This window comes from Strix aluco, chromosome 13 (assembly GCF_031877795.1).
Source record: "Strix aluco isolate bStrAlu1 chromosome 13, bStrAlu1.hap1, whole genome shotgun sequence".
NCBI classification, from domain to species: Eukaryota; Metazoa; Chordata; class Aves; order Strigiformes; family Strigidae; genus Strix; species Strix aluco.
The window spans coordinates 22,056,520-22,072,772 of NC_133943.1; the positions used below are offsets into that span (position 1 = coordinate 22,056,520).

General features: G+C 62.1%; 1 protein-coding gene across 1 annotated transcript; it reads left to right on the top strand.

Annotated features, from left to right (window-relative positions):
- The first annotated feature begins 4,050 nt into the window (after positions 1–4,050).
- LOC141929209 (uncharacterized) lies at positions 4,051–5,622 on the top strand. Its single transcript, XM_074838390.1, has 2 exons — positions 4,051–4,188; positions 4,619–5,622. Exons 1-2 carry the CDS (start codon positions 4,062–4,064, stop codon positions 5,620–5,622), a joined length of 1,131 nt encoding a protein of 376 aa, XP_074694491.1. The 5' UTR covers positions 4,051–4,061.
- Positions 5,623–16,253: the final 10,631 nt, after the last annotated feature.

A 16,253-nucleotide genomic window follows, 5' to 3' on the forward strand; every position in this document is an offset into this window, starting at 1 on the left:
TAAAGTTTCAGTGTTTGTTTCACAGCGACCCTGCCAGTGGTCATTCGTGCAGCGGGAGGTGGGGGGTTAATGCAGCCCCTGCCCCATGAGCTGATACGAACGAAAATTGTCTGGAAGCAACAATCAGTGTGTTGATGGGGTGATTGTGCACCGGGTGAAAGAACCCGCTTTTGGGACAACACACAGCCCCCTGACTGCACACCAGCACACACACACACAGACACAGACACTCCCTGACTGCACACCAGCACACACACACACACACACAGACACTCCCTGACTGCACACCAGCACACACACACACACACACAGACACTCCCTGACTGCACACCAGCGCACACACACACACACACACACTCCCTGACTGCACACCAGCACACACACTCCCATGGACTCCTCAGCCTCCTGCTGCCACTGCTCCCAGCCTCTCGCTGCTCCATCGCCTTCGGTTGCTCCACACTGGAACCCTGTCCCAAACCCACCAGACCCCCCCTGCCCCCAGCTAACCCAGCTCAGCCCTAGAGCTACCCCGCAGCTCTGTCCCAGTGACCCCTCTGGCTAACGGGGCGCTGGGGCAGCCAGCTGTGGGCTGGGGAGATGACCAGCCCTGCTCGGAGGGCAGCTCAGTGCGGCCTGGGCTCCGTGCTGGGTGTCCAAGCCGAGGCCTCTTGACAGAAACCTGGACTTGGTGGGACCGTGACACAGCATCATCTCCAGAGCCAGGACAGCTCCCTTCAAGCCATGGTCCAGAAGCAAAGGGCCCGCCCCAGTGCCCAGAGATCCCAGCTCAGCTGGAGGCGTGCGGGGCACCCCTGGGCGGGAGCCGAGCTGGGAGCTGCAGCACCATCACGTGCCAGGGGCCAGGAGCGCAGCAAGGTGGGGTTGGGATAGATGGTCCTGGCAGCTTCAGAGGCAGGACCTGGTGCAGCCAGTGCAGAGCCGACAGGCCTCGGTGGGAAGCAGCTCAGGGTATGATCCATCGTTTTGTTTACATGCCAGTGACTTGCCTTAGAAACTAACTCTCCAGATTTGTTTGATGTCTGTGAAGACAATCATGCCTCGTTACCCCTTTTTTGTTTCCACTCTGGAAGCCAATAGGGCTTCTCTGCACCCTCCCTGTAGGTATTTACAGACACTGCCAGGATCCCCCTGAGCCTTCCCCAGGCTGAACAGGCCCAGCTCTCTCACCTTTCCTCATGTGAGATGCTCCCGTCCCTTCATCATCTTTGTGGCCCTTTGCTGGACTCTCTGTCCATGTCTCTCCCGCACTGGGGAGCTCAGAACTGGACCCAGCACTCCAGCTCTCGCAGCACTCACCAGCGCTGAACGAAGGGGTGGGAGCATCTCCCCTGACCTGCCGGCAGCTCTCCTCCTGACGCAGCCCGCGATGCCGTTGCCCTTCTTTGCAGCAGCGGTACATTATTGGCTCACGTTCAACTTGGTGTCCCCCAGGTCCCCCTCTTCTGCAACGCCGCTTTCCAGCTGGGCAGCCCCAGGATATACCGGTGTGTGGGGCTGTTCCTCCCCAGAGCACTTGTGCTCTATTCAACTGATACCCAAAAAGCGGTCGAGGAAACTCTCTCAGACTCATTTGGAGGGTCAGAAAGCAGGCATTCTGTATTGCAGCGCTGGGCGCACACGTGAATAATTTCGCAGAGGTGAGCGCACCGACTCCTAGCGCTGCACAGCTTAGAGTGAAAGCAATTCGGTCATAGGCACTAAATTTCCACAAAGCCATGAGCATATTCATACTTTTCCCAGAACTAGGTAACATATGCATTAGTACTTTGCACATGCTCACTTCCGTTGATCTAAATGAGTCGGTGCTCCTCTGGTGGTCTCTAGTGGCTAATTAGAGTCTTCCTCACTGTGTCCGTTTGATGAGCCTTTACTCCGCGCATGCTCGCTTCTCCTGGAGGCTCTTTGCCGAAATAGAGTCTGGCCTGGGCTTGTTCACAGCCACAATTTTCACTCTGCGGACACTGGAGCATCCTGTTATCTACTGTTAGGGGTCTAAACTGAGAGGCGTACATTTTGTTATCTATAGATAAGCGAGTTGTTTTACAGATGATCCCGTGGTTCCAGTCCCCTGGTATCAGGGGGACTGGGGAAGAGCAGGCTGGGGTTAACTGGGAGAACTGGGGGAGACTGGAAAGGGAGGACTGGACAGGGGACTGGGGAAGCAGGGGGCTGGGGGTTCCTGGGGAAGGGCAGGAGGTAACTGGGTGCATGGGTGTAAGTGGGGCAGGGACACCTCAACATGGATCCCCAGCATCGCCCCCCCTGCATTGGGAGCCCCAGTATGGGGGTGCTGCAGCCCCCCAGCATGGGGACCCCCTGCATTGGGAATGCCAAGATCCGGGCAATGCAGCCCCCAGCATGGTGTCCCCCAACCCCCCTTACTGGGGTCCCCCAACACTGGGGTGATGCAGCCCCCCAGAACTGGGTCCCCCATACACCCCCCCTCAAGGTGACACAGCCCCCAGCATTGGGACTCCCCTGATCAGGGCCCCCCAGCACTGGAGCCCCCGCTGTCGGGGGGACACAGACACCAGCAGTGGGGACCCCCATCCCCCCCCCATTTCTGCCCCATTTCTCCCTTAACCCCTCATGGGTTAAAGCCTCCTGGGTGGACCCTTCCCGGGGGCGGGGCCTCTCCTGGGGGTGTCACAGCACAGGGGCGGAGCCTTCACTGTCTTTCCTTTTCCAAACCAGGGGATAAATGGGGGGTCGAGGGGTGGGGCTTGTCTTGGAGGGTGGGGCCTCTCCAGGGGGTGTGTCCCACCTCGGGGCGGGCCTTTCCCCACTCTCCCGGGCCATAATGACCAGACAGGGTGTTCTCTGGAGGGTGCGGCCCCTCCCGGGGGGTGTGTCCCCAGAGGGGGCGAGGCCTATGCAGGAGTGGCGTGGGCGGGTCCAGGGGCGCCGCTGTCCAATGAGGCGCTGCTGTTCCACGAGAAGTGCGGGGCCCTCGCCAAGCTGTGCAATGGGCACAAGACAGCCAAGGCAGCACGGAGCCCCCGGCACCAGGACACACCTTGGGGGGCCAGGGCGGGGCACGGGCACACACCCCAGCCAGGGCCGCAAGGCCTTCGTCCTGAACACGGCCAGCGTCCCCTCCCGCGGGGACAGGGCTCGCTGCAAAGCCCTTCCCAGCCTCGAGACGTTCACACCCTTCCTCGCCTCCCACCCCGCTCAGCTCCGCAGCCCGGCATCGCCTCACTGCCGCAGCAAAAGAACCCCAAATCACCCCAGGAACGGCCAGGGAGGGAGCTGCCGGCCAGGCTGGGACCCTCCTCCCCTGGCCTGGCTGCACCCCGGGCAGACACAAGACCGGACGGGGGGGGAAACATAAACAAGAGTTGGCAGCTGCCACAAGGGCCAGGGTCAGCGCTCCAGAGATTTCTCCAAGTGCCCCCAGAGGAACTGCGCAGTGCTGGCGTCCCGGCTGGGCGAGCGGCAGGAGACACCCACCACGACATCTGCTTTGGTTTCCATCCCCCTCATCCTCACCCCGAGGCTCCCAACCACGTCCTCGCTGACTGTCAGCCCTGCAGCATCGCACCTCTCCCTCACATCGCCTGCCAGCCCTCCCCTCGCCTGCCCTGCCTGCCCCTCCTGCCCCACCTGCCCCCTCCAGCCCAGCACTCCAGGTGTGGGGCTCCTGCCACCAAGTCCCCCTGATCCCAAGGCTGTCTCAGCTCTGCCAACGGACCAAGGCTTCCCGTCCAAGGCACCTGCACCCACAGGCCCCTTTTAACCCTTTCCCTCCCCAGGAGGAGCCGGGGAGGTTGCTGGGGGCGGGGCGTAACCTGGGGACCCCCAACATTCCGTCCCGGGACACCCCAGAGAGTCCTTAGCAACCAACACCCACCACAAACCATGGTGCTGCCACCAGGGTGGGTGTCTCTGCGCGGCTCCTGGGACCCCCCAGGGCCCCGGTTCCTGCGGCTCTCTCTGCTCCCCGAAATCTTCTCCCACCAAGGTAGGCACCGACCCCGACCCCGACCCCTGCAGCCCGGGGACGCTCTTGGGGGCCAGAGCGGAGGTGAGCGCCGGCCATGGCTCCCGTCTCTCTTCCAGGCTCAGCCAACCTGTGCCCACTGCCCGGGCAGGAGCAGCCCTTCCCCACAGCCTGGGCACCCCCGGCGGGGGGGGCACCCCACGCCCCCCAGGCCCCTCCACAAGGTATGGCACCCCTCTCTGCTCCACCACCCCGGCACCTTTCGCACCTTCAGCACCCCCGACCACGGGCACCCCAGAGTCCCCATCACTCCCGTGCCCCCTCCCCAGGCAGTTTTTGCACGGGGGTTTGGCAAGCCTGGGCGAGCGTCCCTGCCCTCACCTGGCTGATGTGTGCCCAGTACAGCCCACGGCCAGAGAATTTACCACATACTTGGCGCCATCTCTCCCCTTTTCACCTCGGAGAAGCCAGACTCGTCCCCGATTTCTGAGCCCGTCCCTTTGGCACAGCAGCTCATCCCGCGGGCATCGCCCTGGCAACGAGCTCCCCACGTGCGTGGCGCGGAGCCGGGGGATGTTGGTGATGGGAGGCCGGCTCGGTGGGTGCCCCCAGAGGGTCCCCCTTGCCCAGCACAGCTCCCTCTCACCTACACAGGGCTGCTGAGGGCTCCGTGTGGCTGCCGTTTTGACCCCCGACTCTTTGGCTACGAGTGGACCAACATGCCACCACCATCCACCTCCATCCCCAGCTACGGGCACATCGAGGGGCTGTCTGCTCCCTTCAACATCGCCAGCACGGCCACCTCTGCAGGGGCACCCCTGGGCACTGACATCGCCCCAGGCAGCAACGTCCCCCTAGCAGCCGGTGCTGACCCCTACAACCAAGGCCCTGGGGACGCCACGGACGACCTGGTTGTGACTGAAGACATGCTTCAGCAAGAGGCCCTCAGGCTCTTCAGTCACTCCCTGGATGCGGTGGGTGTCAGCCAGGATGGTCTCAGCAGCGGCCCCATGCCTGGGGACAGTGGAGTCACCAGAGAAGAGGGGAGAGCGATGGCCCCAGGCTCCCCAGTGCTGTCGACGTCCATCCCCACCTACGAGGACGTCCAGGGGCAACCGGAAAACAACATCTCCGGCGCGGCCACCCCCATGGGGCCAGTCCCAGGCAGCAACATCCCCCCGGGCAGTGACGTCCCCACCAGCCCCGCTGCTGTCCCCCACAATGAAGACCTTGGGGGCACACCAGAAGATCTCAGTCTCAGCGATGAGATGCTGCTCCAAGAGGCCCTGAGCCTCTTTGGTTGGTCACTGGACTCGGTGGGGCTCAGCCAGGACGGTGCCAGCAGCAGCCCCATGCCTGGGGACCTGGCTGACACCTGCGCAGCCATCCCCCCCTGTGACTCCCCCTCGCTTTTGCTGCCCGATGAGCTGCTTGGCCTCGACAACACCATCGACACCGTCCTGGGCCTGGAGGACTTTCTGATGGGGCTGGAGGCCCAGGAGCCGTGGGGGGATGCGGGGATGGAGCCGCCCCCGTCCCAGCCGGCCATGCCAGAGAAGCGGGACTGGAAGCGGGGGCAGAGCACCCTGTCACCGCCCCCCAGCAAGCGCAGGGCACTTGCAGTCAGCCCGGGGAGGGCAGGGGGGAGTAAAGATTGATGTAGGGAACGGGGCAGTGGGTGATGAGAGTGGGGTATCTTGGGGGTGCGGGAGGAGGGTGGTGTATTGGGGGGGTATGTTATTGTATTTGGGGGGTGGGGGCTCAAGGGTGGGGTGTTTGGGGCGTGGGTGGGGATGTTCATGTATTTGGGGGGAGGGAGGGTATTAGAGTAGTTTTGATGGGACATTCTCTGTTGTTTATTGCAATTAAAATTTGTTTTCTTCAAAACCTCTCCGTGTCTGTGTAGGAGGGGGAGGCAGCGCAGGGGGCATCGGGAAACGGCACCCAACGGTGCAACAGCCCCGCTGAGCCCCAAATCAGAGCCGGTGAGCCCTGAAGGGCACCCAGCCGCCCCCAGGACCGAGTCACCACCAGCGGGGCAGGCAATGGTGGGGGGCGGGGGGGGACTCCCCCGGCCCATTCCCCGGGGCAAGGAGCCCTTTGGCGGGGCAGCCAGGACAGACGGCTCCCTGCAGGACTCACGGACACGGCCCCACGCAGAAAGCAGCACGGAGCCCCCGGCACCAGGACAGACCTTGGGGGGCCAGGGGGGGCACGGGCACACACCCCAGCCAGGGCCGCAAGGCCTTTGTCCTGAACACGGCCAGCATCCCCTCCCGCAGGGACAGGGCTCGCTGCAGAGCCCTTCCCAGCCTCGAGACATTCACGCCCTTCCTCGCCTCCCACCCTGCTCTGCTCCGCAGCCCGGCATCACCTCACTACCGCAGCAAAAGAACCCCAAATCACCCCAGGAATGTTAAACTCAGTTATCCACAATTATTCTTCTAACCTCAAGGCCAGTTTACATTTTGCTAACTACCAATTCTTAATTCCCACAGGCACCTGCGGGCAGAGGCCCCCTGTTCAGCGACACCCCGGGATCCCACACAGCTCCTGGGGGACCAACGCCCCCCAGCCCCCGCTGTGCTCTCCGTCCTGGCACAGAGGAAAAGCAGCTGGCCAGGAGTGAAGCCAGTGAGGAGTCAGGACGGGGCTCCCTGTCCCCCCGCTCTCCTCTCCTGTGCCCTGGGTGGCGCCTTCCACCCCTCCAAACCGGCAGCAGATACGGCAGGGACAGAGTAGTTGCGGCTTCATCACTGGCGTTAGCCAGCCTGTGCCTCAGCTTCCTCCTGCGTGAGCTGGTACCAGGGCAGCTGGTGCCCACATCTGGGGAGCTTTACACCAGGCCAGATAACACTGAAAAGTTGCAGGGGAGTCACAGGCTGGTTTTGCTCAGAGCAGCCATCGACAGGGTGTAGGTACAGGGCCCAGTGTCGTCTGGGCTGTGGGTAAGCAAAGGCTGAGGGCAGCCATGGAGCGAGGGGCCGGAGTGTCCAGGACCCCATTGCCTGCGGAGCGGCTCACAGCCGGTCCCCGGTTACGGGGTGTCGTTAGGGGTGATGTCATAATGGGGCAGATCCAAACCACCCGACGACAGGGTGTCAGAGCGTCAGTGCTGCAGCTGCGCCGCCACCGGTCACAGCAGACATGCTGCGCTCTGTCCCGGGTCTGCCGGCGGCCTCTGAGCCTGCCCAGCTGCCCCCCATCACCTACCAGCTGCCCCAGGCCAGTGTCTGGCAGGGGGGGCCAGGGCCCATGGGGGCCCCGGGGCAGCTGGTGCAGCTCCACCCCGGCATGTGGCTCCCTCCCATGGTGCAGCTCCCCCCAGGGGTGCAGTTCTGCTCCATGGCTGCTCCCTGTCCCCCTGCCCATGGCTGGGGACAGCAGGTGGTGGGGAGGACGCTGGTGCCCCCCCAGCCGATGGGGCTGGGGCCGGGGGCCGTGGTCCAGGAGGAGCCCCTGTACCCCACGGGCTCCTGCCTGCTGCACGTCCCTGCCCGCCCCAGCCCCCCGTCACCCTGCCACCCCGCAGCTCAGCGCTGGGTGCAGGGCCCCCCTCTGCTCCACAACACGCCCGGCAGCGCCCAGAAGCTGCCGGAGGCCTCCAACATGGAGGCAGTGGCCGTCGAGGACAGCGTCCCTGCTGCCAGCGCCCACCAGCCCGCCCTGGCTCCGCTGACTGGCAGAGCCACCATAAAGCCCAAAGGTGAGTTTAGGGGCTGGCAGAGCCCACAGGCAGACAGCCAAGCTGAGGAAAGGTTGCATCGCCTGGACTTGGGTTGGCTTTGCTTTTGCAGCAGCAGTGACCGCCCTGGCAGCCCCGGGGAAGCCCGCAGACCTGCCCGAGCAGGGGCTGGACGCCTTCGCGGAGGCCTTTCGTGAGGAGGCAGAGGACACCACTGCCCAACAGATCCTCGCTTGGCTTAACACCGTGGATGGCGAGGACACCATCCCCGACGTCCTCGACAGCCCCAGCGTGACTGCCTTCCTCCAGCAGCTCCCTGACGTCTCTGCCTACGTGGCGGAGGGCAGCAGCCCCAAGGAGCAGGCAGTGGCGGCAAGGCTGGGGGACAGTGAGGACGCTGTCTCCGATGTCCCAGAGCTGACGGCCCTCCTCGGTGAGCTCCCTGACCTCTCCAGGTATGTGGAAGCGGGTGGTGGTGGGAGTGGGGAACAGTGAGGACACTGTCCCTGATGTCCTTGATTTCCCCAACAGCCTCACCAGCACCATGTGCTGTGATGAGCTCCCCGACCTCTCTGTGTACGTGGTGGACGGTGACTGCCCCCAGGACCGAGCGATGGTGGCACATCTAGGGGACAGTGGGGACACCGTCTTGACCGCCAGTGTCCCCAACTTGCCTGCTGAGGTCCTCAAGGAGCTCCCTGACCTCTGCAGGTACGTGACGGAGGGCGGCTGCCCCAAGGAGCGAGCCGTGGCGGCAGGGCTGGGGGATGGCAAGGACACCGTCCCCAGTGTCCCCCACGTCTCCAACTTGAGCACCTCCCTTAACGAGCTCCCCCACCTCTCGGAGTACAGGGCAGAGGGCGGCTGCAACAATGAGCAAGTGGCGGTGGTGATGCTGGTGGACGGTGAAAACATCTTCCCTGACAGCCTCTCCAGCACCGTCTCCTCCAATGAAGCCCCCAACTTCTTGGGGTACGGGACGCAGGGCAACTGGGCCAAGGACCACCTGTCAGCAGCGATGCTGGGGGACGCCGACCCCTTCTGGGGGGTGCCAGCCTCCCCCTCGCAGGACCCCACAGGGCAGCAGGGCAGGATGGGGGCAGAACTGCCCACCTGGCTGCCACCGAGTCCTTCGGAGACATCTGAGGAGAGCTCGGAGGAGAGCTCAGATGAGAGCTCGGATGAGAGCTCCGAGGACAGTCCTGCGAAGAGACCCCAGAAGGGTCCCCTGAAGGCTCTTCCAGACAGTCACCTGCTGAGCCCACAGGGGGTCCCGCTGCTGAGTCCCCTGCCCAGCCCCTCGCGTCCTTCCCGGCGTCACCCGCCCCGCACGGCCCGGCTGATGGAGGAGGTGCTGCGGAGGCAGCCCCGGGTGCTTCTGACTCGCCTGCCCCTGGAGAATGCGCTGAAGGGTCCTCAGGAGACCCCTCTGCCCAGCCGCTCACGTCCCTCCCGGAATCACCCAGCCCACACAGCCCGGCTGATGGAGGAGGTGCTGCGGAGGCAGCCCCGGGTGCTTCTGACCCGCCTGCCGCTGCCCTTGGGCGCTGTCTCTGGCCGGGGGGTGCCCGGATCGGGCCGGGCGGGGGGCAAGCGGGCCAAGCGCCCCGCCCCGGCCAGGAGTGCCAAGAAACGAGAGACCTCCCTGCGGGACAACATCCCACCCAAGAGGAGGAAGATGGTGGTGTGACGGGTGGGAAAACACTCAAAAACCTCGCGGGAGGTGAAGCCGGACAGGGACGGCATGGTGGCGGGCAGCAGCAAGTGGAGAGCACCTGATGGCAACAACGTGCCCGCCAAGGGAGCCAGAACCCTGAGGGACACCACGGGACAGCGTGCCGCCCGCTCCAGCCCCAGCCCTCTCTCATATCTCCAACTATTTCTTAATTCATTAAAGTTTCAGTGTTTGTTTCACAGCGACTCTGCCAGTGGTCATTCGTGCAGCGGGAGGTGGGGGGTTAATGCAGCCCCTGCCCCATGAGCTGATACGAACGAAAATTGTCTGGAAGCAACAATCAGTGTGTTGATGGGGTGATTGTGCACCAGGTGAAAGAACCCGCTTTTGGGACAACACACAGCCCCCTGACTGCACACCAGCACACACACATACAGACACTCCCTGCCTGCACACCAGCACACACACACACACACATACAGACACTCCCTGACTGCACACCAGCGCGCACACACACACACATACAGACACTCCCTGACTGCACACCAGCGCGCACACACACACACACACACACAGACACTCCCTGACTGCACACCAGCACACACACACACACACACACACACACACACACAGAAACTCCCTGCCTGCACACCAGCACACACACACACAGACACAGACACTCCCTGACTGCACACCAGCACACACACACACACACACAGACACTCCCTGACTGCACACCAGCGCGCACACACACACACACACACTCCCTGACTGCACACCAGCACACACACTCCCATGGACTCCTCAGCCTCCTGCTGCCACTGCTCCCAGCCTCTCGCTGCTCCATCGCCTTCGGTTGCTCCACACTGGAACCCTGTCCCAAACCCACCAGACCCCCCCTGCCCCCAGCTAACCCAGCTCAGCCCTAGAGCTACCCCGCAGCTCTGTCCCAGTGACCCCTCTGGCTAACGGGGCGCTGGGGCAGCCAGCTGTGGGCTGGGGAGATGACCAGCCCTGCTCGGAGGGCAGCTCAGTGCGGCCTGGGCTCCGTGCTGGGTGTCCAAGCCGAGGCCTCTTGACAGAAACCTGGACTTGGTGGGACCGTGACACAGCATCATCTCCAGAGCCAGGACAGCTCCCTTCAAGCCATGGTCCAGAAGCAAAGGGCCCGCCCCAGTGCCCAGAGATCCCAGCTCAGCTGGAGGCGTGCGGGGCACCCCTGGGCGGGAGCCGAGCTGGGAGCTGCAGCACCATCACGTGCCAGGGGCCAGGAGCGCAGCAAGGTGGGGTTGGGATAGATGGTCCTGGCAGCTTCAGAGGCAGGACCTGGTGCAGCCAGTGCAGAGCCGACAGGCCTCGGTGGGAAGCAGCTCAGGGTATGATCCATCGTTTTGTTTACATGCCAGTGACTTGCCTTAGAAACTAACTCTCCAGATTTGTTTGATGTCTGTGAAGACAATCATGCCTCGTTACCCCTTTTTTGTTTCCACTCTGGAAGCCAATAGGGCTTCTCTGCACCCTCCCTGTAGGTATTTACAGACACTGCCAGGATCCCCCTGAGCCTTCCCCAGGCTGAACAGGCCCAGCTCTCTCACCTTTCCTCATGTGAGATGCTCCCGTCCCTTCATCATCTTTGTGGCCCTTTGCTGGACTCTCTGTCCATGTCTCTCCCGCACTGGGGAGCTCAGAACTGGACCCAGCACTCCAGCTCTCGCAGCACTCACCAGCGCTGAACGAAGGGGTGGGAGCATCTCCCCTGACCTGCCGGCAGCTCTCCTCCTGACGCAGCCCGCGATGCCGTTGCCCTTCTTTGCAGCAGCGGTACATTATTGGCTCACGTTCAACTTGGTGTCCCCCAGGTCCCCCTCTTCTGCAACGCCGCTTTCCAGCTGGGCAGCCCCAGGATATACCGGTGCGTGGGGCTGTTCCTCCCCAGAGCACTTGTGCTCTATTCAACTGATACCCAAAAAGCGGTCGAGGAAATCCAAAGAAGCACTGACACCTGCCTTCTGAACAGACTATCCCTCATATAGAGAGAGATGCTTGTTTTCAATCCGTTTGTGAAGTGCACAGGGAGGAGACCTCCAGCCATCTAATACCAGACGGATAGAAAAATGAATTCCCCTTAAAAGTCAATCAGTACACATTTAAACGGATCAACTGAAAACTGAAGAGTGGCAATAACCTGGTGAAGTGAAGGCCTCATTTGCATGGGACACTTATCACGGCACATATTTGTATGACTTGAAGTAGCCCACCAGCTTGGTCACCGAGCCAGAGAATTTGTGGAGGAGGGTTTACAAACAGCGGAGTGCGCTGCCGAGGTAGTTCTGTGAAGGGACCTGACACCCGTTGGCTTTCACACATTTATTTTTCCTTCGCCTCAATTAACTGAGTTCATTTTGGTGATGAAATCTTAGTAAAGGTGAAGTCAAACAATGTAGACTTAAAAGTTAACTTTTTAGTTTTGGAGCGTTATTCCTGAAGTCCCTGGAAATGTCTGTTTGCTCGCTTTGAATTTAACAGCTGCCAGCTTAGTCTAACAGCTCTCAGACAAAACCGGCATCTGCCAGCAGGAGCCTGTTCCCCGCAGGCAGCGACATCCCCTAAGCAGAGCCCTGGAAACTACCGAGACCCGCGAAGCGGTGTCACTCTGCCTCGCCACGACTCCACATCTCCAGATTGAGCAGCGACATCACGCTCAACAGGGCTACTTTTCACACTCGTCCAAGCAGAGCTCCGACAGGAATGTTCAACCACGCTGGAGCCAGCACCGTTGTTGATTCCTTCTCCCTTCTAGCACAAAACTTGTCTTGCTGCCAGTGATGGCCAGTAAGTAGCTACTGGGCTTTTGCAAGCACTAGACGTTGCACATCGACCACGTAGTCTCCTACGCCCAGCTCCGTGTCTAACAACAGATCGGAACGGCTCTGTGAGGTCTCCACACAAGCCTCAGCTACCGATGGTGGCCGAATCGCACTGTCCCTTCCCGCCCCACTGAATCGCTGGTGCCACTTGCCCTCCCGGTTCCCCGCACGCCGGCGGGACGGGCCCCAGGCTGACTCACGCCCCGTGGGGACAAGCCACAGAGAGCAGAGTGTGGCTCCCGCAGGCCGCGGCCGCCGCCAGCCGGGCAGTGCCCGAGGCCCCGTGCCCACCGCCCCACGCACCTTCTCCGGTCTGGGCGTTGCTGATCCGCAGGTCGCAGGTGGCCGCCTTCAGCTTCTGGCGGCCCATGATCTGGCGCTTGAGGTCGCTGAGGGAGATGTGGAGGCCGCTGAAGGTGACCGTGTCGCAGCGCAGCTGGGAGGAGAACTGGTCATGGACGCACGGCATGGCTGGGCCAGGCGACGCCTGCTCCTGACAGCGTCCGCCGTGCGCGGCAGGTGGTATCTGCCAGCCCCTGGCCCCCGCCCCTGCCACGCCTCCGGCCCGGGGCCCTCAGCGATGGAGCTGGGCTGCGGTGGCAGCGCCCACCCGGCTCCTCCTGGCAGCCCGGGCCAGCAGAGGGGTGATGGGGAGAGGCCCCGCGGCCCCGGCTCGGCCACCGATCCCGAGCTCAGCCTCCGCGGCCCCGGCTCAGGCCCGTTGTCCTGTCACCCCCTGGGCCTGTCCCTGCCTGGTGTCCTGCCACCCCCTGGGCCCGTGGTGTCCCTCCTGTCACCGTCCCGGCCTTCACCACACAGCATTACCTCCCGCCAGCCCCTGGGCCTGTGGCGTCCCCCCCTACAGCCCTGGGCCCATCACCGCCTGACGTCCTGTCACCCCCCAGGCCTGTCCCTGCCCATGTCCCTCCTGTCCCCCCAGGCTGTCACCACCCGCTGTCCCCTCCTGCCAGCAGCCAGCCAGGGCGAGGCAGCCTGGGGGAGAGGCAGCGGGCTTTGCCATGTGGCCTCGGCTGCCGGCGCTGCCGGGCGGTGAAGGGAGGGGACATCTCGGGGTGCCTGAGAAAGGCCCCGCTCCCCGCGGACGGGGCAGCCCCTTGTTCCCCGGCCGGGGAGGGGCCGCCAGCCCGGCCTGCGCTGGGAGGGGCCGGGGCCGGGCGGGGCCGCGCGCTCTAAAGGGGCCGCCGCGGGGCCTTTCTCCGGGGCTCTCACCGACGGTGCGAAGCCGGGACCCGCCCCGCGCCCGCCCCGATCCGCCCCCGCCGGGACGCGCCGAGCCGCGGCGGCTCCAGCGGCGCGGGCCGGGGCCCGAGAGCGGCGGCGGCGCTGGCCCTGGCCGTGGTGCTGGCGGCCCGGGGCGGCTGGAGCCGCGGGAACGGTGAGTCGGGGCCGGGGGCGCGGCCGAGGCGGGCGGCGGGGCCCGGGCGGCGGCGGCCCCGCGGCGGGAGGGGCCGAGGCGGGCGGCGCGGGGCGGCCCCGCCGCGCTTTGACCCTCCGTAGCCGTGGGGGGGGGCGGCCGCCGCGCCAGGCCGCACCGCGGGGCCGGCGGCTGGGGCGGCTCGGCCGGGGCCTGCGGCGCCGGGAGCGGGGCCCGCGGCCCTCCCGCGGGGAGCGGCTCGGGTCACCTTCGTCCCGGGGCCGGCGTGTTCGGGCCCAGGCGGGGCAGAGCGGGCCGGGAGGGACGGGCTCGGCGGCGGCCGGGGGGAGCTGGGGCGGGACCGGGCCGGGCTGCAGCTCCCGCCGTTTCGCCTGAGGATTGACCGTGCGGCGCCTCCCGACCCGCCGGGACTGTCGCTCGCGGGAGCGGGGAGGGTCCGGCCGTGCCGCCCGGTGCCGGGGCTCAGGGGTGGGGAAGGGCACGGCCCCCCCCGGCCCTGCTGCTGGGAAGGGGCTGAGCGGTGGCACCCGGCCCTGCTCTCCTGGGCCGCTTTCAGCCCCGGCTGCAGTTCCAGACGGGTTTAGCGAGGCGTGGGGCTGCGGGTTTGTCTTTAACCGCGGGAACGCTTCGGGGGAGCCGTTCAAATCCACGGGTGTTACGGGGGGTGAAGCTCGGAGGTCGGGATCGGTGTTTGCACGGGGTCTGGTAAAACACCAGACGGGTGTAAAGGTGTTGTGCTGGAGGTGTGAGCTTGTTAAATCCCGGCTGACACGAGTTTAAGCCTTACAAGCTGTTTTGATGTCAAACAAACTTGCTCAGGAAATGATTCTAGTTAGAGGTTTTAAGTTCGGATGATGTTTACAGCTGTTTTTAAATAAAAGTATTTATGTGAGGCGAGCTGCCTGGATACGTAAATCCCCTGTGCCCCGGACAGCCCCCTACCCCTGTCAGCTTTCCCTCCGCAGAGGCAATAGCAGTTCCAGTGCAGACAGTGCAGCGATGGCTGGTTTGAGCTGTGGCTGCTGCTCAGAGAACAAAGCAGCAGGTACCCTTAAGGCAGCCCCTTGTTCCCAGCAATCGGACAAGTTGCATATTTCACAAATCGCCCAGTTTCTTCCTCATACGTGTTTTTAAAATTACAAGCCTTGAGAGAGACCCGTGGTACGGCTTTAACCTGGGCGGGTAAGTTCCAGCTGGCAAAGCGAGTCCAAACCTGCCCCTCGCCAGCAGAGACGTGGAAAAGGGAGTTGACATCCAGCACTAATAATAAATACGTCTAGAGCTCTGGTCCAACAGCTCCTAATCTGAAAATGTTATTACTACTCCTACAGTGAAGCTTCTTATTTATTTATCTATTTAAATCACATTTGGCTTTTTGGGTTGCAAGCGTGTTTACGATCTTAACCCCCTAATCTTTGCTGTATTGCTACGTGGTGGGAAAATATACTCAACAATTTATGGATGGAGAAACAGCAGCAATGCACAAGATGCCAAACCAAAGTCTGGGGTGGAATATTTTTATATCGTTCACGCAGTGCAAATACTTTGCATTTTGTGGACAATTTGGACGATCAAGGTCCCTAACCGAAAAGGTTTTCAGCCACTCTGATGTTTGATTCCGATTTTTGAGCATGATGAGCTCACACAGCGCTGCAGTGCAGGTGGAGAGCAGCACGCTAAGGCGAAGGCCGGCGTCAGCGGGGCTCGGAATGCACAGACAATAGTGGCGTGAGCAAACAGGCTGTTCCCTGCGCAGCGGAACTAACGGAGTCTGCTTTCTTGCAGATTTGTGTCCTGCATTCTCTACAAACATGCCCCAGGATAACGCTGCTCTCCAGTGACAACATTCCCCCCGTCTCTGAGCCAACCGTACGTGGTTTTTCTTGTGCCCCGTACCTGTCTCTTCCCTTTACTCCTTTTAGACAGTATCTGGTAAGAGGCTGGGCAGCATGTAGTGTGTGTGGCTCAGCAGGCAAACTGGGAGGGTGGTTTGAGTTCACATTTAAAGCACCCTTTGGCTGGAGACACTGAGTTTTTCCTCCTTAACCCATGCCCAGTTTTCATACATCTTTTAGGAATATGATGCGTGAGAACTCTCTTCCTCTTTTACATGTGACTGAAGTTAGTTGTGAGCTCAGAAGTTACTGAGAGGAGTAGAAGCAAGGGTTGAGGAAAGGAGACCTGACCTTGTTTTGCTGATCAGGGATATTAATTAAATTCAGACACCAGAGTGAAAAGAGCAGGCGTATTTTACTAGAAATAACTAAATAATATAACAGAATAATACAGAAAACATACAGTAAGAAAAGACAAAGTAGCGCGCTTAAACAAATAGGAAAATACAGGGTAATGCATCAAATCATTACTACAAGAGAGAGAGAGAATAGTGATTAAGAAAGATCCATCACCACTTGCATACGTTACCATCATCCAGACCCGCAGGCGCTGGGCAGCCCCGGTTACAGCGAGGATTTGTTGAGCCTTTCCCTGCAAGTGGGAAATCCTACGCGGTGCGTGCACCCATAGGTGAGGCATCCAAAGTCGCTGTGAGCGGGGCCAGCCTTATATACCTGAAATCAGTAAGCCAGAATAGCTGGCACCTTTGTTTTAAGCAGAAATATCTGGAGTCAGTCTCACGTTAGATTTTCCCAGAGCCTGGCCGGGGC